At 49.6% G+C, this 27,177-nt stretch overlaps 11 protein-coding genes across 11 annotated transcripts; 6 read left to right on the forward strand and 5 right to left on the reverse strand.

Moving 5' to 3' along the window:
• Positions 1 to 470: 470 nt before the first annotated feature.
• Positions 471 to 2,588, forward strand: BDR25DRAFT_279472 (alpha-amylase; the record flags this gene model as incomplete). The annotated part of the gene is made up of 6 exons (XM_033687756.1): positions 471 to 586; positions 637 to 760; positions 827 to 985; positions 1,051 to 1,312; positions 1,383 to 1,545; positions 1,649 to 2,588. The coding sequence occupies 6 exons, from the start codon at positions 471 to 473 to the stop codon at positions 2,466 to 2,468; spliced, it is 1,644 nt and encodes a 547-aa protein (XP_033552262.1). The 3' UTR covers positions 2,469 to 2,588.
• A 297-nt stretch (positions 2,589 to 2,885) lies between these two features.
• BDR25DRAFT_254363 (phosphoglycerate mutase-like protein) lies at positions 2,886 to 5,294 on the reverse strand. Its single transcript, XM_033686293.1, has 4 exons — positions 5,176 to 5,294; positions 5,014 to 5,121; positions 4,509 to 4,936; positions 2,886 to 4,449 (listed from the first exon to the last, which is right to left on the reverse strand). Exons 1-4 carry the CDS (start codon positions 5,188 to 5,190, stop codon positions 3,186 to 3,188), a joined length of 1,815 nt encoding a protein of 604 aa, XP_033552263.1. The 5' UTR covers positions 5,191 to 5,294; the 3' UTR covers positions 2,886 to 3,185.
• A 179-nt stretch (positions 5,295 to 5,473) lies between these two features.
• BDR25DRAFT_301095 (DUF1168-domain-containing protein) lies at positions 5,474 to 6,607 on the forward strand. The gene is made up of 2 exons (XM_033689502.1): positions 5,474 to 6,460; positions 6,512 to 6,607. The coding sequence occupies exon 1, from the start codon at positions 5,634 to 5,636 to the stop codon at positions 6,246 to 6,248; it is 615 nt and encodes a 204-aa protein (XP_033552264.1). The 5' UTR covers positions 5,474 to 5,633; the 3' UTR covers positions 6,249 to 6,460; positions 6,512 to 6,607.
• A 1,409-nt stretch (positions 6,608 to 8,016) lies between these two features.
• Positions 8,017 to 9,369, forward strand: BDR25DRAFT_350803 (uncharacterized protein; the record flags this gene model as incomplete). Its single annotated transcript, XM_033694764.1, has 8 exons — positions 8,017 to 8,083; positions 8,149 to 8,319; positions 8,382 to 8,434; positions 8,478 to 8,515; positions 8,572 to 8,620; positions 8,656 to 8,798; positions 8,854 to 9,190; positions 9,244 to 9,369. 8 exons carry the CDS (start codon positions 8,017 to 8,019, stop codon positions 9,367 to 9,369), a joined length of 984 nt encoding a protein of 327 aa, XP_033552265.1.
• A 2,397-nt stretch (positions 9,370 to 11,766) lies between these two features.
• BDR25DRAFT_279479 (uncharacterized protein) lies at positions 11,767 to 14,610 on the reverse strand. The gene is made up of 4 exons (XM_033687757.1): positions 14,501 to 14,610; positions 13,594 to 14,377; positions 12,724 to 13,545; positions 11,767 to 12,675 (listed from the first exon to the last, which is right to left on the reverse strand). Exons 2-4 carry the CDS (start codon positions 14,244 to 14,246, stop codon positions 11,844 to 11,846), a joined length of 2,307 nt encoding a protein of 768 aa, XP_033552266.1. The 5' UTR covers positions 14,247 to 14,377; positions 14,501 to 14,610; the 3' UTR covers positions 11,767 to 11,843.
• Positions 14,611 to 14,730: 120 nt separating this feature from the next.
• BDR25DRAFT_331855 (uncharacterized protein) lies at positions 14,731 to 16,221 on the reverse strand. Its single transcript, XM_033692685.1, has 3 exons — positions 15,596 to 16,221; positions 15,269 to 15,544; positions 14,731 to 15,206 (listed from the first exon to the last, which is right to left on the reverse strand). The coding sequence occupies exons 1-3, from the start codon at positions 16,067 to 16,069 to the stop codon at positions 14,823 to 14,825; spliced, it is 1,134 nt and encodes a 377-aa protein (XP_033552267.1). The 5' UTR covers positions 16,070 to 16,221; the 3' UTR covers positions 14,731 to 14,822.
• A 1,488-nt stretch (positions 16,222 to 17,709) lies between these two features.
• Positions 17,710 to 19,217, reverse strand: BDR25DRAFT_301099 (uncharacterized protein). The gene has a single exon (XM_033689503.1). The coding sequence runs from the start codon at positions 18,916 to 18,918 to the stop codon at positions 18,010 to 18,012; it is 909 nt and encodes a 302-aa protein (XP_033552268.1). The 5' UTR covers positions 18,919 to 19,217; the 3' UTR covers positions 17,710 to 18,009.
• Positions 19,218 to 19,657: 440 nt separating this feature from the next.
• BDR25DRAFT_254377 (T-complex protein 1 subunit gamma) lies at positions 19,658 to 21,608 on the forward strand. Its single transcript, XM_033686294.1, has 4 exons — positions 19,658 to 19,792; positions 19,843 to 20,121; positions 20,175 to 20,765; positions 20,823 to 21,608. The coding sequence occupies exons 1-4, from the start codon at positions 19,768 to 19,770 to the stop codon at positions 21,572 to 21,574; spliced, it is 1,647 nt and encodes a 548-aa protein (XP_033552269.1). The 5' UTR covers positions 19,658 to 19,767; the 3' UTR covers positions 21,575 to 21,608.
• Positions 21,609 to 21,647: 39 nt separating this feature from the next.
• On the reverse strand, positions 21,648 to 23,325 carry BDR25DRAFT_350808 (uncharacterized protein; the record flags this gene model as incomplete). The annotated part of the gene is made up of 11 exons (XM_033694765.1): positions 21,648 to 21,817; positions 21,865 to 21,885; positions 21,924 to 21,975; positions 22,034 to 22,108; positions 22,142 to 22,158; positions 22,255 to 22,335; positions 22,440 to 22,651; positions 22,735 to 22,890; positions 22,994 to 23,040; positions 23,072 to 23,178; positions 23,313 to 23,325. 11 exons carry the CDS (start codon positions 23,323 to 23,325, stop codon positions 21,648 to 21,650), a joined length of 951 nt encoding a protein of 316 aa, XP_033552270.1.
• A 102-nt stretch (positions 23,326 to 23,427) lies between these two features.
• BDR25DRAFT_391552 (uncharacterized protein) lies at positions 23,428 to 24,570 on the forward strand (the record flags this gene model as incomplete). Its single annotated transcript, XM_033698157.1, has 10 exons — positions 23,428 to 23,569; positions 23,603 to 23,645; positions 23,689 to 23,829; positions 23,877 to 23,984; positions 24,015 to 24,076; positions 24,123 to 24,181; positions 24,207 to 24,307; positions 24,339 to 24,405; positions 24,479 to 24,517; positions 24,556 to 24,570. 10 exons carry the CDS (start codon positions 23,428 to 23,430, stop codon positions 24,568 to 24,570), a joined length of 777 nt encoding a protein of 258 aa, XP_033552271.1.
• On the forward strand, positions 24,460 to 25,344 carry BDR25DRAFT_382409 (uncharacterized protein). The gene is made up of 3 exons (XM_033697773.1): positions 24,460 to 24,528; positions 24,584 to 24,960; positions 25,010 to 25,344. Exons 2-3 carry the CDS (start codon positions 24,893 to 24,895, stop codon positions 25,320 to 25,322), a joined length of 381 nt encoding a protein of 126 aa, XP_033552272.1. The 5' UTR covers positions 24,460 to 24,528; positions 24,584 to 24,892; the 3' UTR covers positions 25,323 to 25,344.
• The last annotated feature ends 1,833 nt before the right edge of the window (positions 25,345 to 27,177 follow it).

Genomic DNA, 27,177 nt, shown 5'->3' on the forward strand with positions numbered 1-27,177 from the left:
TAGTATTCCCAGGGTTCACAGTTTCCTTGTCCTCTACACAACCCATTTTCGCCCTTCCTCAATTTTACTCGGAATACACCTTCTCATAATTTCAAAATATTATCAACGTCTCCAATAAGATTCAAAACTTCCCTTTTGAGACACACCATCTATCCAAATTTCTCATTTCTTTGCTGTGAGTGGTTCACCATCGTTTCTATCCGCGCGTAAAGTGGATCAAATTATTAACGTTGATTCGCGGACGGTGTCGACGCTAGCAACAGGTTCAGGGTCTGTGAATAGATTAAGGAACATGATGGCCGAAGTACTGTGAGTGCCTTGAAACGACATTCGAAAAACAGAAAAGGGAGGTCATTACCGGGTCAGCTTATTTAATTTTTTTTTGTTTTTCTTTTTTCCATTTGACAGCATCAGAGGACCGTTTCGAGGAAGTTTTTGGAAGTTTTGACGACGCCCTTTCCCAGTGAAGCATGAAGTTCGATACTTTAGTACAAGCCACTGTGGCTGGTGTTGTGGCGAGTGCTGTGAATGCAGCGACGGCAGATCAGTGGAGAAGCCGGTCGATATATCAGGTTCTTACGGATCGGTATGCCTTTCTCTAAACTGTTTGAAGGAATACTTTACCGACCTTCTTAGGTTTGCACGCCCCGATAGCAGCACAACAGCATCATGCGATACCAGCTTAGGCCAATACTGCGGAGGAACGTGGCAAGGAATTATCAAACAACTCGACTACATACAGAACATGGGATTCACAGCGGTGAGCGCATTTTGTCGCCTAGATCGTTTTCAATGTAGGAGGACCGGGGGCTGATAGTGATGGCAGATATGGATATCCCCAGTTACATACAATATTCCGGACAAAACACCGTACGGATATGCATGGCATGGATACTGGCAACAAGATCTATACAAGCTGAATGACCACTTCGGAACAGCGGATGATCTCAAAGCGCTAAGCAAAGCACTGCATGACAGAAATATGGTACATCACCTCTTCTTTCCTACTCCTGCCACCCAACTTTCCTCGAGTCGCTGATGAGATTCTAGTATCTCATGGTCGATGTAGTCGTAAACCACAACGGCTGGAATGGAGCATCCACTACCGTCGACTACTCTAAATTCCACCCTTTCAACAACGCAAAGTACTTCCACAGTTTCTGCCCAGTCGACAACTATAGCAACCAAACCAACGTTGAGGATTGCTGGCTCGGCGATTCCAAAGTTGAGCTTCCGGATCTGAAGACTGAGGACTCAGCTGTAGCTGATGGGTATAATACGTGGATCAAGCAGCTAGTTAGCAATTACTCGAGTAAGTCTGCCAAAGCAATGCTCCGCCCGAGGAGTTTGGTGGTTAGCCTGATACTGACGGATGTGCATAGTCGATGGGCTGCGAATCGACACTGTAAAGCATGTAGAAATGTCTTTCTGGAAGCCTTTCAACTCCGCGGCTGGCGTATTCTGTACTGGAGAAGTCTTCAGCGGTGATCCATCGTTCACTTGCAATTACCAGAACTCTCTTGATAGCGTGCTAAACTATCCCATGTACGCTCCTTCCTCTAGCCCTCTTTTCATATTTGCCATATTGCCCTCTCTACCTCTATTTCCTCTCCCGAACCCAACTCCATCACCGCCTAACTTCGAATAGCTACTATCAAATAATCCCCTTCCTAAACTCCACAAACGGCTCGCCCACGGCGCTCCTCAACGCCCTCAAATCTGTCAACTCTTCCTGCCGCGACTCCTCAGTCTTAGGCACTTTCACCGAAAACCACGACGTCCCACGCTTTGCCTCCATGACCTCCGACCTCAGCCTCGCACAAAACGCACTCGCATTTACCATCCTTTCTGACGGTATCCCGATCGTCTACGCTGGCCAGGAACAACACTACTCCGGCGGCGGCGATCCCGCAAACCGTGAAGCCACCTGGCTTTCGAAATACAATCGGCAGTCGGACTTGTATAATCTAGTAGCTGCGGTGAACCAGGTACGGAATGTCGCCGCATTCATCGATCCGAAATACCTGACATATAACATCTACCCCATATACTCGGACGCCCATACTATCGCCCTCCGAAAGGGGTTTGATGGTAAACAAGTCATCTCGATAATAACAAACCTTGGCTCCTCCGCCCCATCCACAACCCTCACACTCTCTGGCACTAGTCACGGATTGCCATCTGGTACCGTCGTTGTGGACATCTTATCCTGTGCTCAGGTCACGGTTTCCTCGGATGGAAGCCTGGCGGTGCCCATGCAGGCGGGGGTTCCCAGGGTTTATTTCCCAGTGGCCGCGGCGGTAGGCCATGGAATTTGTGGTATTGGTACGAGTGAGACGGCCGCGCCAAGTGCGACGAATTCGAAGAAGAGCGTGGGCGGGTTGCAGAGGAGAGGGGACAGGAGGAGGAAGGTTGTCAAAGCGGGTTTGGCGGCAGCGGCTGCAGGGGCTGTTGGGGCGGTCGTTTAGGTGGCGCTGCAGGAGGGAGGGGTTCCGTTGTTTGCATTAGATTTAGGTCGGCGGATATAAAATCCCCGAGGTAGGGAGTGGGAGCTAGGAACAGGAACTCAGAGAAAAAGTGCCCCCTTTATTTTCCAGTTATACATATGCCTTTATTTCCATCTTCTGCTGTCTTGTTCTTACCTATTTTCCTCTATCCTACTCCATCCTGCATTGCGGTTTCCTCGTTAGCGGGCCGAGCTCTATTTATTTATACTATTGTATGCATTTCTATTGCCATTGAGCTTTCATAGCCTGGATAGATATAATACCACATTCGCTTTGTTCGCAGATAACCCTGACATTCATATCCCTTCCCTCCCATGAATTGAAGGTAAGAATTTGATGAGCACATTGCAGGATTTGCAAATACTGGGAGAGAGGAATATGTCTATTCTAGAGGGGTCCTAACACCATACAACATCGAGCTCATTCCATCCCACGCCAACAAAATCTACATATCCTTCAGACATATATAGAATATATGAAGAGAAATAGCAGCTCCGAAGTCTAGTCTATAGTCTATACCGACTTCTGCCAGGCTATGCTGTTGCTTGAAATTAGAAAAGAGACCCCTAGTATTGACACCATTTCGATTGTCGTCCATTGATGACATGCAGGGCCTCCGCCCTCCTCCCCTAACCCTCCTCTCCCATGCACTGAATTTTGCGAACCACATGGGGATTTCTAGTAAATCTCCCCAAACCCCTTTCTCTCCCCCTCCTTCAATATCTCAATCTCCTTCTCCCCAATCCTCCTCTCCCTAACAGCAACATCCAAATCATCCTCCATCTTCCCCCCTCTCTCCTCATCACTCCCCCCCTCCTCCACAATCATATCCCCTTTCAACGCCTCCCTCAAAATTGGCTTCTCCTCGCTCCCACTCTCGCTTGCGTCCGCCCGAAACGCAGCATCATCGCTCGTCCCACCACCAGCGTCTCCATCACCGAGCGCGTCAGCTCGCGCGCCGAGCCCCATGCCCGACTCTTCCATCCAGTTCTTCGCGCTCATTTTGCGGGCTGCGGCTGCCTTGCGCTCTTTGCTTTGTTGGCGGTGTTTGGACGAGGCCCGGAGTCTGCTCTTCCCATTACTACTATCGTTTTTGCTTTTCCCCGGGCTGCTATGGTGTAAATTCGAGTGTGTGTAGCCATGATGGGCGTGAGCATGAGCGTGAGCATGTGCATGCTGCATGCCTGGGAAATAATCCGAATCGTCCGAGAAGCCTTCGCCGGGCGTGCTAGGCGCTCCGCTTCTGGTGCCGCCGAAATCGCGACCGGGGTGGAGATGCCGGAGGATTGCGGCGGCGCGCGGAGCGGGGTTTTGGAGGGTTTGGGGGGCCGAGGCGGCTGCTTCTTCGCCGTCGGAGCTGCCGATTCCTTCGTCGGTGGAGGAAGATGCGTCGTTGGATGCGTCGTTGGGAGACGCAGGGGTTAGGGGCATGGAAGGGATAAGGGCGTTTTTGGTGGCTGTGGTGCTTGGTTTGCGGGGGAGTTTTGGCGGGGAGGGTTCGGTTATGATGGGGGTGTGGTCGGCATCTTGAGCAGCGATGGGGTGGTCATCCTTTTCGCCGTCGAGGTTGCTTGTTGCAGGTGGTAGCGGTGGAGCAGGAAGCGCGCCGGATACATAATCTGCGGTATTCTTGCGCATGGTTCTCCTAGGCCAGTTTATCTTATCATGATTGCAGCCATTCGCACATCCCCCCCAGCGACGGATGGGGATGGTGGGACTCGAACTAAAGTTTCCAGGAGCCGGGGGGGCGCCTTTGCTGCTTGGAGTGACTGCGGATCCATTAGCAGCGGTTGCGGTAACGGCACGACGTTTTAGATCGGACCATGTGCGTAACTCGTTCTCGAGGATGTATTTTCCGTTGGTGGGAGATTGCTTCATGACAATGAATTCGCAGTGGTTGACGTTACGCAGGTCTTCGAAGTATTCGACGGACCAGTGGTACCTAGACGACATCAATATCTCAAAATGCATATTTCTGGGGGTTGACTGAGGTTGACGTACCATTTCATGAGGAACACCCTCGTCATTAGTCCATGCGTAACCAGCACACACACGCTCGCAAAATTCTCCTCCCCAAACTGCCTCCACATGCTTTCGTTAAACCCGCTAACCCTATCATATGCATCCGCAGCACTCTCACCGTTCGGGATGCGGTAAAAGAAGTGACCGTAGTCAGCCCTCTCCTGCCACATCCTCTCCATTTCCGCCGAACAAGGCTGGAAGTTTCCGAAATCCTGTTCCCTCAGGCGGGGCTCTTCAAAAACCTTTATCTTATGACGAGGAAAGGGGGAGGGTTTGGGGTCGTCGGAGGTCAGAGAGCGGAGGATGCCTTCGGTGGTTTCGCGAGTGCGGCGGTAAGGAGAGGTGAAGAACTGGATGGTGTCGTCGGGCTTGAGCATAGAGCGGAGGCGACGGCCTGCTTCCTCGGCCTGTACGAAGAGGGCAGCTGTTAGCCATCGGGGGGAGGATGGGCGAGGAGGGCCGAGGGGCACAACGGCGGACGTACTTGATTCCAGCCATCGGGAGTTAGCTTGACGCGGTGGTCGGGAATGAACTGGTGAATGTCGCGGTTCTTGTTTCCTTCCGACTGTGCATGGCGCACCAGAATAATCATCTGCACCCATATCAGCAAACTGCATTGTCTTTGGCCAGTGCCGCGACTACTCACCCGCGGTTTGCCCATGGTGAATTCTTTTTCAAGATTCGGGATACTCGTGATTAGTGGGGAAATGTAATAAATGGAGTCGAATGCACAGGCAGAGAGTGCGGGGAGATATTTTGTCCCAGGCGAAAGTGCGGCCAGAATGGGCCAAAGGATGTTTCATGATTGATAAGTTCAAGCGCCCACGGTGCCACGAAGGCGACTTCGCTGTGCGCATATGGCGTGTGTGGCCAGCTGTACAATTCACTGTATTGGCCTGAGCGTTTGCCGCGACTCATCGTGCTACCGCGTTCTCCGATGCAAGTCACGGGCTACGCTCACCTTCACCTTCACCCTCCTTCATCCCAAGGCATTACAAAGGCATTACAAAGGCATCTATAAGCACGCCAACACGGCCAACACCTCGTACGAGCACTCCTCCTCACTCATCGCACCTGCTCCCGCCACTCTCTTTCATCTACACCATGTCGGAGCCTATTCCAGAGTCCATCCCCACATCGGCAGACCCGCGCTCCAAGCGTCCTACCAAGAAGCGTGCCCTCACTCCTCGCTCCGCTCTTGCAAATGATGTTGAGGCCCTCTTCGCCAAGCCTGATCGCGACATCCACATCCCAGGCTCCGCGCCCAAGAGGAATTCCCTGGCGCCCCCTCCAGAGATTGTTGCCAACGTCCAGGGCTCCAGCGCTGGTGCAGGCAGTGGCGAGTTCCATGTCTACAAAGCGAGCAGGAGACGGGAATATGAGAGACTGAGGCTGATGGATGAAGAAGTAGCGAGGGAGGAAGAGGAGAAGGCCTTCCGGGAAAGGAAGGAGGAGATGGAGAAGAAAGACAGGGCGAAGACGGATAAGAATAGAGCGAGGAGAGAGAAGGCAAGGATGAAGAAGGCGATGCAGAAGAAGGGGGGAAAGGGTGAGGGAGCCGCGGGGAGCGACGGGGTTGCCAGTGAAGGAAGGGCCAAGAAGCTCAAGCCGAACTCGGCTGCTCCATGGCCCATTGGGCAAGACGACAGCCCGCTGCCGGATGGAGGGGAGGTTAAGAGTGCCGACGAGGTCGGCCTTGTCATTCATGACGATGACTGAGACTCATCGAGGCTGGACCTCTTTCGTGATGAAGTCAATTTCAGTTACTCTGGCCTCCTGCTGCAAGCCTCCGACTTCACATTCCGTGACATGGACGGGAATTGCATCCCAGAGTCTAGAGATTGCATTTCCACACCTAGAGAAGAGTTGAAGGAGGGGGAGCTGTCACCTTCAAGTTCTGAGGCTGCTTCATTTCGTTGTGGCCCCAGGAGGTATGGCTTCAACACATCTACCTATTTTAGGCTCTTGCTTACGTATTGGAGGTGACTTGCTACTCTTCGCGTCTCTCCGGGTTTCCTCTCGCCTCTTGTACGCGTGGTTATTGGCTTTCTCCAGGCTTTTCCTCTAGCATTCCCTGGATTCACCATGGGGGAACAAAAACAGATTTCAGGTTTTTGCCCTGCAGATCTATCCAGTGCTCGATCTTCGATCGTCATTAGAATGCTTTCCTGTACAACGTCGCCTACATGGAGAGGTCCGTTGAACCCTATCAGTTTAATTGCTCATCTCCGACCTGAATATCTGCGAATTGCTGCTCCATAGTTTGCATCTCAGTACCCCACATCACGTTCGCATCCAATGCTACCCCAATATCGTACGCCTTGGAGATTTCCCCACACATTTGGGCTCCTTGAATTTCGTGGCGTTAGGTTATCAAGGCTTTTTCCGCTTCGCTGTGCTCAGGGTGCTTATTCTCCTATCTTCATTAATCGGGTATCGTAGCTAGGCCTCGCATCTACGCTCCGTATTACGGTAGATCTACATGATATTTCCGCCACGACATCTGATATTGTGGGGAAGTAGCAGGTGTTCGGCAATGTTTGCGGGAGAAGTCTGGAACATTTTGAAGTTTCAACCAATCAACATTGCTTCTCACAACGGTCCCACTTTTTATTCCGTTGGTCTTGTTCGGAGGGATGAAGCTTAATTCTACCCCATATTGCCCTTATATTCGTCAGCCCCTCACGCTCCAGCCATTTAGTACTACGCTTCTGACCCACCTGGTCTCAGATATAATAACGCTATAGCCATGATATAATGACGCCGGTCTTCGAACCAATTGCCACGCTGACGCCCGATCACTTCGCATCCGCTCTCAATCGCCGCACCGTGCTTCCGAAACGAATTGCAAGTAGCAAGGCTGACGGAAGAGCCCGAAGACTAGCCATTCGACGTAACGCATCTGTTGTCTAGAACCTCTCAGTTTCGAACATCATGTTACACTCGACAGCCTGATTTCTCCGTCGGCGACGCTCCATCGATGACCCGGTTCCCTTCTACCGCAGATCACTTCGGCGTCTGTAACGTTCGGCTGGGCATGCGTAACACGGCTCTATGTTCAATCCAAACTTGGTCGCAATTAATCTACCGAATGCTTTTTCCGTCTGCCTTCTCGGTTTTCGCTTTCTTAGCATGAAGAACCCAGGGTCGAAATCTTAGGTTTCGCTGAGATGCCTGGTCCACCACTGTCATCATCATAGTTAAAAGACGCCGCACAAAGTCAAGTATTTCGACTTTCTCTCTATAACGGGAAACTTAACCTGCGCTAGTACATGTCCCAAAACATCGGGCGTCGGCTGTAGAAATGGCTAAAATAACCAAGGAAGCAATAGGGCCGACGCCCTTCTCTACCAAATGCGTTCCTCGATTCTATCCTCTATCAGGTCATGCTCCGCTCCCTGTAACAGCGAACCTAGGATCTGCAGCAATATCAATCCTACTAAGGGTCACAGATTAAAACAACCATAGATTACCCTAACGTCATCCCATGCCACTATCCACTACTGTCACCCAACCCTCATTCGACACCGATCCACGATCCATTCGCTTGGCAGGTACCTGAATTAAGCAACAAGAAAAAGCTTGCTCTCAGAATGGACCCGGCCTGTGTTTCAACCAGCATATGCGGCCCATGCCGTGCAGGACATTACGAGCCGGTGGCTGTCTGCAATAGGTGCAGGTGTAGTTAGGCGGTATGCAAAGGGACTTCCCCAATCTTTCCCCGCACTTGGGCTTGGGCTTGCACTCCGATTGCAGCATTCTGTTCTTCCGATGAGTGGTAGGCAGGTTGGTGACCGTCAAATTACTGCATATCAGAGGTTTGCCACTTACAGGCCTCACTCGCCCGCCCAGAACGAGGGCTTTTGAGACGGAAAGACATGGAGGTGGACAAGGACATGGGGCACGTATATTGAGCCTCATCTAAGTACGTTGAGACGGGATCAACAGAATCTGTTGAGATTCCAGGAGCCGGAAATTAGGGGTGGGTGATAGCCAATCGAGTGAAGGGGTAGCCATCTCAGGAGAGGCAAGAGGATGGAAGGAAATATAGCGATATAGACGTCTCAGAGCAGGCAGGGCAAGGGGCTGAAGTAGATATATAAATATGTCCTGAGGACGGCCCCAGGGAGGGTATCGGAGCAAGTGCATTCAGACTTCTTCAGCCTACGAACTCAGATCCATATATCATTACTTACTCGCCGTCAACGTAAGCACCTACGTCAATACCATCAACATGAAGCTTTCCATCCTCGCTATCTTTGCTGCTGGGTAAGCATACCTCCTGCTTGGATATCCTTTTGGTGTATATACTTACTATTTCTAGCGCCCTCGCCGCCCCCATCATCGAGGAACGCCAGATGTCAGGTATGCCTAGTGGTAAGCTCCCCCCCTCCCCTCCTCCTCCCCCTCTTCTCACACCGCTAACACTCCACCCAGGCTTCCCCATGCCCACTGGCGGCTTCCCATCCGGTGGCTTCACTGGCTTCCCATCCGGCTTCACCGGCTTCCCCAAGCCCACGGGTCCTGCACCTACCGGTCCCCGTCCCACGCACTCCCGCGGCCCAAGGCCCTCGGGCTTCCCGTCTGGTCTGCCATCAGGCTTTACCGGATTCCCAATGCCGACAGGTGGGTTTCCTGGCATGAGCATGCCACCCGCGCCGGTGCCGACGGTTTAGGCTGTTTGAGGGTTGGAGAGATGGGAGGATAAGTGCAGGGAAAGGAGGGAAGTGGTTTGTGCTGTGTATATCTTGGACTAGTTGGAATTGAGCGGCCTTGCTTGTACTTATGGGATTCAAGCTCGCTCTTTTGGTGTTGTGGATTTTATCTGATGTTGATCTAGAAAGAAATGGAAAGATACAACTATCTTTCACATCCTATCTTTCCACCGGGACGCCGTGTCTCATACTGTTGTGTGATGTAACATGTTCTACTTTGATCCAATGTAGGGCCTGCCTTTAAACTAGAACCCAAGCTAGCAAAGTCCCACAGTTGGTTGCATGCACCGACCTCGGGATTTTCCAACCAAATGTTTATACAGGACAGCACTTCTTACAAGGCATGTCATACCAGCCATCCTCGTGCTATACCATAATCGCCGCCGGTTAGCACAGCATACGAGATTGAACCTTGGATATCCGAAAATCTTCTCGCGATATCGTTCTCATCAGTTAATCATTAATTCAAAATAAACTGCAATTGTTGTGGGAGGTCAGCCGGGGGGACGAGAGAGGAGGCGGTGGTATTGGTGGATGCAGATGTAGATGAGGATGTGGGAATTGAGGGGTGGTGTTGTAGAAGTGTTTATGAGGCGCTATGGGATGGATTCTAGTTCTGATTCTGATTGCGATCAGAGTTAAGAGTTTGTGAGACTTTTCGTGTTCTTGAGGAGATCTGGGAGGGCTTGGTAAGGTGGGGAACATGGCGTGAAGTCGGAGTTGAGTAGTTTAGCGCGGCTCTGGGGATTGGGGAATGTTGGAAGGAGATGGCTTGGAGATGATGGTGTGACGTTGTACACATTCAAGAGCCTAGAGGTCTAACGCTTAGAGGAATCGTTTCCTAGAACTTCCACCATTCTAGCTTCCGCAAATTATATCCTTCGAATTTAGTAAGTGCTCTGGGAGAGAAATGCAAAGGATAAAGAAAGTGATGAAGAATTAGACATACGCGATTCAATTCTTCACTGCGGTGACACACCCTTGCATTGTAATTGAACGTCGCCTCCTCAATTCCTCGTCTGAGCTATGCTATAAAGTTCCTCTGCAAAAGAGCGGACCGCTTACGTAAACAGCTCCCAACCCAACCTAACACTTCGGATAATCGCCCAAATGAGCCTCAGAAATGAACGAACCTTTCAAGTGCTCCGGACTGCCACCAGAGCAATGGGGAAAATTCACCCAATTCATCGCCGGCGATTTATACCTCTGGGGTGTCCTTCATCACATTTACAACATTCTCAAAGCAGAGGTGGAGTATTACTTCACTGCCTCTTCACCACCTGGTATATGGCGAAAGGAGACCGCAGCACAGTGAAATTTCCAGACCCGTGGAATAAGTCAACCCCCTCCGACAAGAGCCGTGCCTACTTTAACCCGTCCTACATGGCTTATAAACGGAGCGACGTAGTCCCGTATCAAGGCAGTTTTCGAGATTGGAAAGAAAAGGGAAATCGTGATGAGCTTGGCGACCCTGGCACCAAGATATAAAGGCGCCTATGTGGGAGTATTTAGAAGACCCAAAGGATTCGGGTGGCGAGGTGTTTGATGTTTTTCCATCACACCAGGTTTGCTTGAGAATTAATGCCAATAATACCGAGATCCTGGGCTTTAGTTGTAGAGAGAAGAATCTCGATCCCGCAAGGGATAGTAGTTGATGTATCGTAAAGTCCCCTTTGCTGGGATGCACACTCCAACCAGAGCGAAAGAAATCCTAAGTTATTCCCGTTGCCCCATCAAGACATAAGCGTCGAGCGGCGTCTTAAGCCCCGGGACGGCGTGAGAAAAGATGAAATCTGGGAAATAATCGTGACAAGCACCCTCCTAACCTTGCGAAGAGTTCTCTTTGTGAGATTCTCTGACCCAGAGACGTTGAGATGGAGCACTGTCCAGGTACAGGTGAGGATAACGGCTAGGCAGGACCAGATGATGCAGAAGCTCCGATGGGACTTTTTTGCCAAGGCAGCCTCTCGGGGAGATCATTCAGATCAGAGACAGGTTGTCCGGTTGTTGTTTTAGCAGACATGATGAAAATGGAAGGGTGAGGATGATGGAGGAGTTGAGGAGATGGGACGGCCTTCAACTTGAGGAGTTCTTATGGAATCAGGCACTGCGGAGTGGGATGGATGGGCATCCCAGGCTGACCAGATTTCCTTGTAGAGAGAGGGTCGTTTATGTTAAAACTCGTCACTTTCTATAAGGATTGAACAAGACATAATACACGGCAAGAGTCCAAGAGCCTATTTTTGGGTCTTTCCGCTTTCAACAGCTCTACTTTCGATAGTACCATTTTCAACAAGATCTGCGTCTCAAAGTTAACTCCACGCTCTTTCGAAAAATCCATATACATACCGCAATCAATGGCTACCCCGGAAGATGTCTAGAGACAACTTGGTATTTTAAACCTCTTCCTGGAAATTGGGTTCGTGTTAAGAGGAGCACGACTTCTGTCCCAGATTAGACGCCGTTGCATCTGAGCTGAGCTTGACTCAATGGTGTCCACGGCATCAAGGAAAGGTCGTCCCGCAACGACAGAAGGCCCCAAGGCCTACTGAAACTAGTATATTCCCGATGTCTTCTATAATTTTGAGTATCCAACCAATTAAGATAACTCCGTGTCCCTTACCTTCTGCTCCCCTCTCTTCCTAATTCCCCTTCCTGCATACACCGCCCCTATTTCCGGACGCTCCACCTCCTTAGATGAAAATGCACAGTGCCCGACCCCATCGCCCCCCTTCCCCACAACCCCCCACTGCACTATTTCACACACCGCTCTCGCTCCCTCAACCCCATCCCACTCTCCACTATGACACGCCGCACTAATCGCTGCACTACAACTCCCCGCGAGGGGAATACCGGGCTTGAACTTCCAATACCCAAAGCCTACTCCCGCGGCCACCATAAATATGCCAAAAATAAGAACCGAGATGATAGCAATGGGGCTATAACCGCAGGTCTTCCAGCCATCAGAGTCCGAGAAAAGGGTATCAGGCCTGCCTTCGGAATCGTAGATATCGATAGCTACGAGGAATATGGATTGTGAGACGAGCCAGTGTAAAATGCCGCTTAACACCATCAACGGTAGTGCAAACCGATACGGGAGTTGCAAGAAATATGTGCTCCGCTGTGCCCCGCTCGGAGTTCGAGATACTCGTAGACCTTTTCTTTGGTGGGCGTATTGTGACCATTCTAGCCCGAGCAGCATGCACGTGAAGAGCCCGTTGTAGGAGAAGTATAGGAAGGAGAGGATGGGTTGGGCCAAGTTTGCCATAAGGATGTTGCCAGTTGTGGAGCTGACTTCCCAAGAGATAATGGCACGGGGGTCTACGGCGCCGTAGCCGAGACGCGCGAGGGCGGGGAGGGAGCGGTCGTCTGGGAGGCCCTGGATAGCGAGGTTTAGGAGGATGCTGACTAGGACTAAAGCAATGATGTACCTGTGTGGTCATTAGTTCTCTATCTGAAAGCAGAAAGGGGATACTTGCATCGTAAAGGTCGTAATCCGCCGCGTTTTGCTAGTCACATCTTTCCAGCGATACACCTTTAAATCCCACTCTCTCGGCCCGGCGGGAAAATACCCCTTATGCTTTTTCGCGTCTTTCATCGTCAATATACACATATTCCTCGTCGTAGGATCCGTCTTCTCTATGAACGAAGCAACTGCATCACCCATTGTCATAAGCGGCTCTTCATTTACGTAAAACACCGTGTAGAGAATAACTCCTCCTTTTAAAAAATTGAGAATGGTGACGAGAATAGCGATGCCAACGCTGAATTGCAGTTTACACACCGGCGGCGCCTTTTCGCTGAGGCAATAATGCACTGGGTATCCTCCAACCTTCCACGTACTAGGACTCTTTTTGATATTAGCCATGAGCGATCCGCACTTCGTATTGCGGGAATATGGGATACTGTTGCACATCCACCTGTACGAGTCAGAAGCCTCATCCTGGACTTGGGCGTCCATCGCATAGAATCTATCGTATGAGTACACATTTGTGCCATTGAGAGAGGTAGTGTTGCTTATAGCAGGGAAATTTTCGTCACTAGCTACGAGGAGAACGTTGCGACGGAAGCTTTGAATCATCTGCGCGTATTTGTTGAGACAGTCGGCGGGTTCGAAGCGGTCCAAGGTCCCGTTTCGCGCTTTTTCGTGCATAGTTTGTAGTAAGTTCGTGCCTCCAATTGGCGCTGAAAAAAGGGTTTTATTGCAATGTAGGCATTCGGGGTTGTCAATGAAGGATTGGCTGACAGAGAAGGCATAGTAGTTGTTGGAGACGATGGAACCGAACACTGCGGAGTTATAGCTGCTCACAGTCAGCACTTTTGCCCAAAGGATACGTAAGGAAGCTCACAATAAATGCAACGGCAGCGAAGATATCCCTAGTGCTACCCACAGGCCCACCCTTTTCTGACTGATATGCCTTAGATTCCGCACACTAGGCACACCGATATCCAGCCAGATCCCTTTCGCATGTGCCGCATCGATCTCGCTTCGGGTTGGTGCAGAAAGGCATTGCATGCAATAGTTGCTGGAACCGAGTAATATCGTACTCAGCAAATTAATTAGGAAATGCAATCCTGTGTTGACCTGATGGACTTTGTCGCAGTCCCCTTCTAGTAAAACCCCCTTATTGGCATTCTTGTGCGCGGACCCCCAGATGGTGACAATGAAGTTAATGAGGAAAACAATGGATGCTGATATAGCGCAGTTGATGGCACCAAATCTCCATCCTTCCGTGTAGCGCTTGAACCTCTGCGGCTGGAATTTGGTGTCGATATCGTTGGCATCGGTGTTTCCATACTCGAAGGTAATGTCACCGGGCCGGTAACTCGTATCCTCGTTTCCATCGCGAATTTGTTGGTACGGTCCTCGTCTAGGTGTTAAACCCCATAGTTCCGTCTCACCTGCATCTTTCCATTGTTGCTGCTGTATTCTGTTTGTGCCAATCTGCTTAGCCCAGCGTGTGAATCCGTTGTTAGTCCAGAGATCCTTGATTGTCGTCATCTGCAATCATGCATCGTGTTTTCGGTCGCCTGAAACATGGGAAGATGGGAGGTTTCAGAAGAATTAAACAAGTAGGGAGCACGACATGTTTATGAGAAATCAGGAGATTACTGATGCAGTCGGTTCTGCACCTGAAAACGTCAGTCGGAAACATTCAAACCAGGCCAAGCTGTGGGGGCCAGTTGACGGGGATGTGGTTGGCTAGGGGCTGGGGAGATTTTATGCGAGGCTGAACGAAATGAGAAATGTGGTACCTCAAGGAGTCTGCAGCTCCAAAATTGCCCTACCGATTAAAGGAGCGTCTTTAGTCAAATATGGAAGCATGTCGCAAAACCATTCTTCTAGCTGCAAGCAAAGAATAGGATTCAAAGAGCGATGCGAAAGTGTTGAAGATGGTGGGTGCATGATCTATCTTGAGCTGCCGTGAACAAGGATGCAGCTAGTTCTTGTGGACCGTTTCCCGTGTCTCTCCGGGAACGCCGTCGTGAAGCCTCAGGGCCCACAAAATACAAAAACATACGCCGGAAGAAGATCTCAGGAACCGCAGAAAACAAAGCTAATAACATCCACAATCACTCAAACGTTCTCATCCCTTCTTACTCTGCCCATCTCAATTTCTCCGTACATTGGCGGGGGGCTATCCACCTGCATCAACCTCACACTATCTTCCCTCAAAATCACCTTCTTCTGCTCCCTGACCAATCTCATCGGCCCTCTCACGAACGCCGACAAAATGTCTAAGAGATTGAATGCGTCGACTAACGCTCGGATCGGACCTTTATTAGAGGTAATTTTTTGTCCTTTGTAAGGGGATGCGGAGTATGCGAAGATGAGCAAAACGGCAAAGATCGGCATTTCGCAGGCTAAGAGGAGAGAAGGTAGGCCCACAGTGAGGTCATCGTAGGTGAAGTATTTAGAGGGGTTAATTACGTTAGAGGAGACAAGGATGCCAAAGATGAACTGCCAGATATTAGCGATCTGCTATATGATGGTAAAAGAGAATTGAAGAAAGCGAGACCTACACTTTGAACGACATTGAGACCGATGATGCCTTTGAAAGCAAAGAGCTTCGTGAAAACTTTATGTGGTGCTAGACTTGGCTTCATGCGCTTGTAGAAGCGTAGAATTGCCACGATTGCAATGGTTGTTCCAATCATTTTGATGACTTGAGTCCAGATGTGGACAAAGTGCGGGCTATTTGACGTAGAGCAGTACGTGCCAGCTGCCAATGATATAACGGTCGCCAGCCAGATGATGATGCTAACTGGAATGAATTGGAGTACTGCGTACCAGGTATGCTGCAACGAAGAATTAGTTTTTGAGTTGATTTGTGGTTGTTGAATCCGTACCTTCAGCCACTTGGGACTGTTCGTCGAAAATTGCCCTCTTGACCAGGCTCCCTCCCCAAACAGCGCATCAAATCCATGCGTATCAGAAAGAATGATGTCGCACAAAAAGAGGAGGAATGACGACAAGGCGATTGAACACCCGAAGTCAAGCGACTCGAAAAGGTATTCGCCCGCTCCTTCAAGCCACACACAAAGAAAGGCAAAGACGGCCACCCAGGGGACAAGAAGAATTATTCGCATAATTTGGCGTTGCTGCACTGGATTCGAGTAGTTTATTGCATGTTGGAGGATGAGGAAGGAGCACATTAAACAGCTAGCAATGGCACAGGCGCCGGATAGTATCGTTGCGAAGGTGTGAAAAGTTATGTTGCCAACGAAGGGAACGATAGCTGGGCCGGCCGAGTCCTCTGCTGGACACACTGGATCGCTACCATCATTTTTGAAGAGTCTTCGAGCAAGGAATATAGATCCCATCGGGAAGTCGAAAACAGACGAGCGATAATACGAAGTAATGGTGGGATGGACGTTCTAGATGAAGGGAGAGTGCTGGAGTCGAATAATCTCTTCGAGGGAAGATGAGAAACTGTTTGGATGATAGAGAAGTAACTGGGACTTCGTAATGTCCTATATATCCCCTTAGCTAGGGTTCTGTGATGCCCGAATATGCTCCCGCCCCAAGCCAACGCAGCTGTTATCACCATCAATGGCCGAGCATCCTTTAAAGTAGCCAATCACGCTCGATTTGCTGCATACGGTTTAGTAGAGAGTAAGACTCGGCGAGGAAGAATAATTTTCCATCGTACACTAAGCCCCATTCGATCCTACGATTGGTATTAGCTTAGCTAGCTTGGCGCCCTCGCTGCAATTCTCTCTAGGTTTCGTGAAGCAACTGGCTTCACCGCCGGGAATCATTCAGAGTTGCGAGTCCGGTGCCAGAGCCATCGAAAGCCACATCAAACAGCCGCAGCAACATGACATCAAAGCTGTGTGTAAGGCTGTGAAGTGCGTTAAAATACCAGCCACAAAAGCTCGCGCGATTGACTCCATTAGTATGGGGCGGTGCAGAACTTCCCGGAGATGCAATGATTGAGTGGAAGCAGATGGAGAGGGCTCCTAGGAAGGAGAGATGGGTGGATTGATGGTGGGCAAATGGACGCGTAGACCCCGGATCTAAAGAGGCTGCCCATCAGGTCCCTCGGAGGGTCGGAGTCAGAGAACTCGTCCGTGCATATAGTGATGAACAGTGGAGGGGACAGGGCTGGGTTTTTTGACTTAAGCTTTCAAGATGGCAATCCGAGGTGTTTACTTGTTAAGTGGTGCTCTTGGACGACACTGGATATCCAGAAAGGTACAACTCAGACAGGAACCCCCTTGATCGTGCAGGGAGGCGCCTCCGAAAGATGTAGTCTATCGGACCGTCCCCGAAGAAGCATTTTCCTGCATTGAAGGTTGCTGTACCGAACTAGTCCATCTTTGTAGATGAAGCTTATGATGGATGGTTTGGTATGCGCTGTCTGCATAATATTTTAGTGTTCCGGCGTGCTCGTTCATGCTGCTAAGATGTGAGTGGGCTGGCTTGCCGCCGAGGCCGCATTTCGGAAAGCACCAATTAGGGGGAAGTGCAGCGTTTAAAACATTTCAAACTGATTTAAAACAGGTTACATAACATATCGGCTCATGAAAGCCCGTGCGCATTCGTGAGGCAGGTGCAATTCGGTCTTCAATTTGTGCGTCGAGTGTGCGAAATGCTTCCAAGGTTGGAGTTGCTATTCCGTAAATAGTTAGCCTTCTGTACTATATTTAGTTTATAACACTTATAGGGTCCGAACAGCTAATTAACTGTATTAGCGCTCATTACACTTCTCTAGCATTAATGAGGAAATAATGTGCATCTCATCGCTTGATGAGTGAGGCTGCGCGCCACGAGTTGGCCGCCTTGATGGATGGGATGGTGGAGAAAGTAGGAGCAATTACAACAACGTGAAATTTTGGCCGACTTGACCATGCCTCACGCCTTTCAGCACTACTTGAGACCTATCTGATTGATGGCCGGTCTTCAGTCGCGCGTCACCTCAAAAAAGGGGAACAAAAGCATAAAAATATTTCTTTTTCATTGTTCTGTTGCTTACTGTGTTTAGTGCGCAATGGAGCAAAGCGACGCGATCGAAGAAGGGCGATCAAGCTGTCGCAGGAGAGAGCATAACTAAGATACATAGTCACTTGAAATCCGCCGCCAGGGAGCGAATCCGTGTCCACCGTCAAACGCCAAGTTCCCTAAGAAGAATTCCCAGATGATCACACCGAATCGAGATGAAGAGCAGAAGCAAAAGTAAACCGAGAGATGAGTTGCCGTACATAGCCCGAGGAGGAAATCGTGCAAGATAAGAATTGAGAGAAACGAAGAGTTGGAGCGGTTACATTTGCATCACATCGTCTTCGACAACGGTAACGGACATGTCGATATCCTGAGATGGAGGCGTAGCTGGCTCAGACGGGGTTCGTTGACGAGCATTGATGCGTTCTCCCTCAACGCGAGGGACAGGTCCAGACATGAGGTTTGAGACAGCTCGTTGAAGAGACCATCCTACGAGTTGGCACCATTGGAGACTATCAGAGAAGAGCCAGTATCCTTGGACACCGTGTTGTTTGGCGCGGACAAAGTAGGCAGACAGCGACTCTTTCTCCAACATGACAATGGCTTCGGTGAGGTCGAAATGGTTTTCGATGACGCGAGAGTAGGCGCGGGAAGCTTCGAGCAGATTGGGGTTGGTCATAATGTTCTTCCAGCCTACACCAAGGGACGTGATGAGAGTGTTAATGGTGTTGCCATTCTCGTCAATAATGCCTTCGGCGGCCATGTCATTCAACGATGGGATGTTCACTTCAGTAGCAGAGTCCATTCGTTGCGATTTACGTGATACGGCGATGGGTCGGACAGGAGGTGCTTTCTCTTCGGTTTCGTACTTCTCTTCGCACCATGTGCCGGTTTGCGATTCGGCACAGATGCTCCACCCAGGCTCGCCGGGGTAGATGAGGGTCATCCCAGGGCCATAGATGGGCTCAGGCTTCGGCTTGGGAGGTAATTGCGTCGTGACGGATCCATCTGGTGAATTCTCCTCAGGGTCGTCGACGTCGGTGATGGACCGTTTCCGCCCAGCTGTGGCATTGGACACGGCAGCGAGGTAGTTGAGTGATGGCGGAGTGGGATACTTTGGACGGAAGTTGCTTGGTGAGTGGGCGCGCTGGTGAGAGGAGAGGTAGCTGGTGGGCTGCTGTGGTGGCAGCACGACAGTAGGTGATGACGCATAGTAATTGAGACCCATGGTTACTGTGTGTTTAGTAGATCAAGAGTGGGGAGAGAGGTAAGTGAGTGATACAAAGGCCTGCTTGAATATTTAAGCAGACGGCAAGGCTTGCGACTATGTTTGTCACGGTCAGTCACCGAGGGCGACGACGAGGTTGATAAAGGTGGCGAGGAAGCAAGGCGGGATGGGCGATGGGATGAAGGTGAAAGAGATGAGATGGATGAAGGAGTGAATGAAGGTGAATTGATAGGAGGAGAGGCCAGGGAAAGAAAAGGGTGAGAGGGTGAACGCTTTGGAGGGAGGGGGCGATGAAAGTGTGATGGAGGAAAGAGGGTTTGGAGGAGCGCGAGACGGCAGTCTTGTAAGCTCCGTCCAGATCCCGTGAGAGGCTGGGGCGTTTGCGGTGAGGCCTGGCAGAATGGGTAAATTGGCCGCGAGTGGGCGATGCGCAGATGCCAAGAATTCGAGCCGCATCTGGTCAAGTGGCTTGTCTTTGCCCCAATGTGGAAGGCCGGCGCTATGACCGGTGAAACAGAAGCGCCGAAGTGGGATGACGGGAGTTGCCAGGTAGTCACGCTTGAGAGAGCTCTTGGCATGCCGGCTATGCGGAAAAGCTCTTCTCTGTGCTGACACAGCACGGAAAAACTTTTGCTGACACGGCACGGAAACACTCAGCTGACTCAGGGCTGACATAGGCGGATTAACTTCTGCCGGCGTCGGAGAAATTCTTGCCAAGCAAATCGCGAACGCGTTTAGAATTTTGGTAGAGCAAAGTGAGTTGCAAGGCACCAAGATACCCTCCCCACGATAGCTTACCTTATCTACCCGCACTTTCTCCTTGCCTAGTTCTCTGCCCTTCCCCCGAATATGCAGGCACCCGTGGTTGTTATGAGTATGTTTGGACGAAGTTCTGATGTTTTCAGAGAGCTAACGTCAAAACAGATACCCAGACGGGTGGGGAGCGGCAGTTCGGACGCAAAGCGCAGCTCTCCAACATCACAGCAGCGAAGACGGTCGCGGATATCATCCGGTCATGTCTAGGCCCCAAGGCTATGCTCAAGATGCTGCTTGACCCCATGGGGGGCATCGTTCTCACCAACGACGGCCATGCTATCCTCCGAGAAATCGAAGTTGCACACCCAGCAGCAAAGAGCATGATCGAGCTGAGTCGGACGCAAGATGAGGAAGTCGGAGATGGTACAACGACCGTTATAATATTAGGTATAGTAAATTGCGCGAACGACCATGCCACTGTGGCGTCTAATATCTCACAGCGGGCGAGATCCTGGCACAAGCTCTCCCCCAACTCGAACGAAATATCCACCCTGTCGTTATCATCCAAGCCTTCAAGCGCGCTCTCACCGATGCCCTCCAGATCATTGGCGAAATTGCTGTCGACGTAGACATCAACGATGATAAGGCTATGTACCAGCTCATCCAAGCTTCAATCGGCACCAAGTTTGTGTCACGGTGGTCAGAATTGATGTGTGGTCTCGCTCTCAAGGCAGTACGGACAGTATCTCTGGACATCGGGAGTGGCAAGAAGGAAGTAGATATCAAGAGATATGCACGTATCGAGAAGATACCCGGAGGTGAGATCGAGGATAGCCAGGTACTAGACGGTGTCATGTTGAACAAGGACATCACCCACCCGAAGATGCGGCGGAGAATCGAGAACCCAAGGGTAATGCTTCTCGACTGCCCGTTAGAGTACAAGAAGGGCGAGAGTCAGACAAACATCGAGATAAGTAAAGAGGAGGACTGGAATAGAATACTGCAGATAGAGGAGGAGCAGGTCAAGGCAATGTGTGATGCCATCATTGCACTGAAACCTGATCTCGTCATCACGGAGAAAGGTGTTAGCGGTTCGTATCAGATCTCGCACTCCAGAAATAGGATCAGAAGCTAAACTTGTCTGGCAGACCTTGCCCAGCACTTCCTCGTCAAACAGAACATCACCGCCATCCGCCGCGTCCGAAAAACAGATAATAATCGCGTCGCTCGGGCGACTGGTGCCACCATTATCAACTCTGTCTTCTCCGCTACTGCATCAGATATTGGAACTCAATGTGGCCTCTTCGAAATCTCGAAGATCGGTGACGAGTACTTCACTTTCTTGACGAAGTGTACAGATCCGAAAGCTTGTACCATCTTGCTACGAGGCCCATCTAAAGACATCTTGAACGAGATCGAGAGGAATTTGCACGACGCGATGGGTGTCGCCAGGAATGTGATCTGGAATCCAAAGCTGTGCCCAGGTGGTGGTGCGACAGAGATGGCCGTTGCAGTTGGATTGGAGAGGAGAGCAAAGTTGATCGAGGGTGTGGCGCAGTGGCCATACCGAGCTGTGGCTGAGGCAATGGAAGTTATTCCTCGCACCCTCATCCAGAATTCTGGAAACAGCCCAATCAAAGTGCTCACGCAGTTGCGAGCGAAGCATGCGGAAGGTTACGAGGATGGTAAGCAGACTGGGAGCTCATGGGGCATTGACGGCGATTCGGGCAGGGTGGTTGATATGCGGCAATACGGTGTGTGGGAGCCTCTCGCAGTCAAGGAGCAGAGCATCAAGACGGCAGTGGAGAGTGCATGTCTGCTATTGAGGGTAGACGACATCGTCGCAGCGAAGGCGGCAAAACAAGCATCCGGCCCGATCGGTGGTGCAGGGGAAGATTAGAAATACTGGTTATGTTAACAGCTTTTGAGATCAGTCCATGCATTAGATAGATCCTGATTTCTCGGGGATGCTATTAATCCATGGAGAAGATAATAAAACAATGTTCATGAATACTGCTGGTTAAGTGCCGTCTGGCCTGGTTTTGCCCTGGAACAGTGGTTCTAATGAAAGCATTGGTAAATTTTGTGTTTGGTACAATTTTCTGAGGTTCCCTATCACCAACGTAACTACCGTCAACTTTCACTTGTCCTTTGCGACATCTTTCTCTTCAATTAGTAATTTAATTTAACGGCCAAGGCTCGCCTTCACGTCTAACATTCATCTGTTAGCGCTGCTAGACACATCTGACCAGTACACATTGAACCGACGCCGTTGCCATTTACCCATTTACTAGTACACTCCTAGCGAACGGTCACAGACCATCAGCTTGACAGGCTAGGCGATCCCGCCATGGCAGACCACGCAATCCGCAGTATTGATCTTAATCTGGCAAGGCAAATTCAGGCTCGCTAGGCTAGTATTGGTGATATCGAACTGGACGCGAAAATTGTCATTAGATCATGCAACCTGGGGTCGTCCGAAGTCTGAATGTCCAGTATATCAAGCGTTAGAGCTCCATTGTATATTCAGTGAAGGAATGCTAGTCCTAAAGAGGTATATGCTAGTCCCAAACAGGCTACTAGCGTCCTCAAGGACCTTAAACGTAGGATCACGTGAAATTAAATCACGCGATATTGCGTTCTGCCACTGATAGCTAATGGCTGATGAAAAGCACACCTGCAGTTAAATCTCCTTCATCAACGCTATTAGAAATGTGCCAAGAATCCGATTAGGATCCATTGCTTGAAGTAAACGCAGAACTTACGACTGTTCCGAATAGTGTCTTTCGGAAATTTGGAGACACCCATGTCGCCAACTGGATCTTCGAAGTGCGGCAAGACAACGGTAGAGACCACCTCTCGAGATCGGAATTTGAGTCCATCTGCCTTCGCATTCGCTTCCAAGACATCGTAGACCCCACCGCCCATTATTTTAGGGCCTGTAGGGATGTATTTGATGATTAAGAGCTTGAAACGACTGACCTAAAAGTTAACTGCGGACATTACTGTCAGAGGGAATGCTTAAACTAGCTTGTAATAAGCGTCCAGCTGAATCGAAACTAGAGTCCTTCGGTAGCGAAGAGCTCTACCACCAGATGAGGCAAATCACCCGGAGAATGATCGAAATGATTCAAATATCCACCACAGTGCTCCTGGCTCTTAAAACATATACCGAATCTTGATAAGAAGGAAGACCCGTTTAATGGAATACGATATCTGCCAGCAGCCGTATCACGATTGAACAGTTTTTAACTATTCAAGCATGGTGCTAGGTCTAGCCAGATGCTGAAAGTAAAGTATAATGTAAGTTACATTAGACAGTTTACATTTCCTATTCGGATTTATCTCTGTAGCCATACCAAGACACTATCTATGAGTGCCGTACTTCTCTATCTACCATGGCTGCCCTAGAGGTTCCATCATCAATACAGCACACTTCCTCTGCACCAACACCCAGCCTTACTATCTCTTTCTCTCCTTGCGATAGATTTTTCGTCCACTCCACTAAGCAGGAACAAGAGAGCAGTTGATATCAAAACTCTGGCGAGAACATAAAAAATAAAAAATCCGTAGCATTTTCCCCACAAGTTTTGAGCACTTGTAAGGGTGTTTACAAAGATTAGTAAAGATTTTCTCACTTGATCTACCCATATCATCAGAGGTCGAAGATAGAGAAAGGACGGTGGACCCGTTTCCCTACCGGGAGGAACAAGAAGGCTTCGCTCTAGATAAGCTTATGTCTGTCTCCTCGTGATGTGGCTTTCTCCCCCATCATGTACCTCGTATTGTATCGCTCTACTTCGTTATCTCTACAACCCCACATTCTTTGGTCCAGCTTTCAGCTTCATTTATTCGCACGCAATTCTATCAGGCCTAGACCGTGATAATTGTTGCCGTTCCAGTATAAAGTGCTCTTGAAGACTTCAAGGAGTGGATTGGTACTCCATCGAAAGAGCATACAATTCAACTTCGTGTCCCACCACACTAAATACACACCATACACGCTGAATATAGTTCGTACACACCGAAGACAGTTCATACCCGGAATATAGGCGGTGCGAGGAGAGACAAATACGTACTGTATTGGCGTACTCAACTAGCCCACTACGAGGCCATTTATAACTCTGACCATCTTCCTATTCACCCTGCTGTCATGTGTCCATGCGCAGAATAGCATAGAGCTCATCGCAGAAGCTATGAAGATTTTATCGGAATGCGCAGTCAGCATTACGTATTCCTCGTAAGAACTTAAGCAAACCCTCTCAGTTCACATGCATGGCAACATCAGTACAAAAGTCGTCTTGCGAGCTGTCGGACCTCTAATGCATATCCCGTAACAGGCCACTCAATTCCGAGATGACTAGTTGCATCAAAGGTTCTTGCACCATCAAGGAGGCATTAAGTACGTCCGTAACTTCATCGCTGTAATTTTAACTAATGACTGCTAGCGACAAAAGACTTCTCCGAAACTGCCTTCGGAGGGCCCATTCGCGACCACACGAAAGCGGTATCTTACACTAGACTAATATCAGTCGGAATCGCCATCATATCTGTCATTCTGCGCCCTTTCGCTCGATTACCATGCTGTGGAGGAACCTGGGGGTTGGACGACTGGGCGATTCTCGTCGCAATGGTACGTACAACTCTCTCACCCCGAATACGAGCAAGGCTAAGGTGCATCAGATGCCTGTGCTACCTCTTACCGGCCTTACGGTAGTTCGTACGTGCCGCGTCGCATATATATAGATATAAAAATAAATAAAAATGAAAGCTAACTGACCGATAATTGCGAACGATGGCCTAGGAAAGGATATATAGACCATCCCTTTCCACAAAATCACGCGTATTCTCTACGTACGCTCACACCTCCAACCCCCTAAGCATTCGCAAACCTAACGCGGATTAATAGATATACTACTTCGATGAACTATTATACCTTTCATCAATCGCCCTAAGCAAGATATCAATCCTTCTATTCTACCTCCGAATCTTCCCCGAACGCGCATTCGTTGCTGGGTCTATCTTACTCTCGGCCTCTGTACTGCGTATATAGTCACCTTTATTCCAGTCACAATTTTTCAATGCCTGCTTATTCATCTCGCGTGGGAACGATGGGATGGACAACATCATGGGAGGTGCTTCACTTTGAATACTGAGGGTTGGACCAGCGCTATCTTCAATATAATCTTCGACTCGATTGTTATATGTCTACCGAGAGATGAGTAAACTGGCTATGAGTAGGTGGAGAAAGGTGGGCATCATGCTCATGCTTTTAGGTAGTGGATTGTAGGCTTCCTTCCCTAATGGTTGCGTCGAAGCTAATGCAAGGTTATAGCGCCACCGTCGTCTCTATGCTCCACCTGAAATGGCTAATCCAGTTCGCAAAAACCGAAAACGTCACCTGGGACTACACGCCGGTAGGCTACTGGTCGACCTTTGAAGTCCACGTCAGCATCATCATCGCCTGCTTACCTGCACTCCGTTCCCACACCGCCTCTTTCCGTCTACCAAGCATCCCTCATCTTACTATGAAGGCCCGTCTGCCCGTTATGGATACAATTCTGAAGGCGGAAGTCCCTTTCCATGTATTTCAAAGTTTAAGAAAAGTGGAAGCCATATCACAACAGGGGCGAGTCAAGCAAGGATGATCAAAAGCCGCGACCGAACAAAAGGCGACAAAGAATTTATTCAACTAGATGAGTACGAAATCCGGCTGGGTGGTGGAATGGGCGATGAAGGACGCCGCATTGAAAAGCACGCTCGGGGGCATAAACACCACAGCTGTTGAACGTGGATCCATCAACAACGACGACATTGAACTTTTAACCTGCCCACGTTTCATCGCTCTCCTCCCTAGCTCGCTATCTAAGAGTAGCGGAAGTCCGCTTAGGTCCGCCGCCCTGCCCCAGGTTATTATGGTGAAGAGAGAGTATAACGTTAAGATGGAAGAAGGGCAAGAATCATTGAGTTTGAGTTCCTCGCGTTTGAGTGAAAGGGGTGGAAGGGGCAGGATAATGGAAGAGCAAGTGCTGAAACGGAACCAGAGTTTTAGTTTAAGGAAGGAGAGAAGGAGAAAGAAATAATCGTGGTTGTCCTTTAGTTCAGTGTTAGGTGGCATTGTGGGCTTGAGGGTAAGATACACCTAGATGGATTCACTCAATTTCGGGAAGAGGAAGGGTTTGGTAACAGGAGTAACTCGCTAGATACTATATTCAGATAGCATGGTCATACTCTGGATTGCTAGAAGAGCTAGAGTTCTATTTATCGCAAAAAAGCGCACTTACTCCTTAGAAATTGCTGTGAAAATCTTGCTACTAGGGTGCAACACATGATTCACCACCTTCCGTGCACTCTCCAGTAGATAGTATATGATCACTCCACGTGCTGGGATGGCAATGCTCCTGATTTCCTTTTACGTCTGAGCTTTCTCCACCACCCTGTATATAATCCCTACTAAAAAAAATATTGGTCATTGTTACCCATATGTGCAGATTCCGGGCATTCTAAAAGTGTGGGTCAAGTTTCCATGCTGTTGCTCCTTCATCGGACAAGGGAATACCAACAACAAGCCCATAGTCTGGTATTCCCCTCCACATTGCGTATTCCGCCAAATCGCACCCCCGAAGCAGGGCAAGAAAAAAAAAATCCACAGGGAACGGTTACGTAGCCGATGATCTTCCTGCACAATTATTTATGCCTTCGTCCCCTTTTATCATGATCGTTCTTCCCGGAACAAAATAATCCTCGCAAAGAGGACACGGAGAGAGGCCAGTCTGGGATTTAAAAAGAGCTTCCGTACTTGCTCACTCTGGGCGTATGAAGTCTTCATGAAAGGGTTGGATGTCTTTCCCCTACTTCCACCTCCAAAATACCTACCTGGGCCTCTTAAAAATCGAAGATAGGAAATGCTAAGGCCGTCATTCTCGCGTCTTGTAAAATCACCAATAATGCCACAAATGGCCAGCCTCCCAGACTCGAAAATATCGGCTGGCACGCAGATGTGCGGATGTCCGACCTTCAAGGGACATGAGGAGAACATGTTTTAACATCAGGAAAGGACGTATTTCCTCCACTTCCACCTCCAAGCCACCCAGGGCCTATTAGAATGACAACCGCGGAATTCACACCAGGCGCTCCAGTGACTGATGACCAGTCTCCTAGTTCTTGCCTGTAAAATATCGTCTAAGAAATAGGGTGGCAATCTCCACTGCACCTTCCAAAACTACCACGGAACGTCTGGTGACTAGTCTCCTAGTTCTGACCTTTAAAACATTGATGGAACCACTAAATGGCAGTTAATCCGGGCCTTCTAAACATAAAATAAAAATATCAGAGGAGCGAATGAGGACCCACTCCTAGCTCCAGGCCCTAAAATATAGAATCACCAAAGGCCTTGCGGATTCCGCGGATTTGTAAAAAAAAATTGACGGACTCGCAGACATGTGTATTCTAGATCATTCTAAAGGGAATTTTTTTTGCTAACTTATTTCGGCTCAAGAATAC

Source organism: Lindgomyces ingoldianus (genome assembly GCF_010093535.1).
Source record: "Lindgomyces ingoldianus strain ATCC 200398 unplaced genomic scaffold BDR25scaffold_5, whole genome shotgun sequence".
In the NCBI taxonomy this organism is placed as follows: domain Eukaryota; kingdom Fungi; phylum Ascomycota; class Dothideomycetes; order Pleosporales; family Lindgomycetaceae; genus Lindgomyces; species Lindgomyces ingoldianus.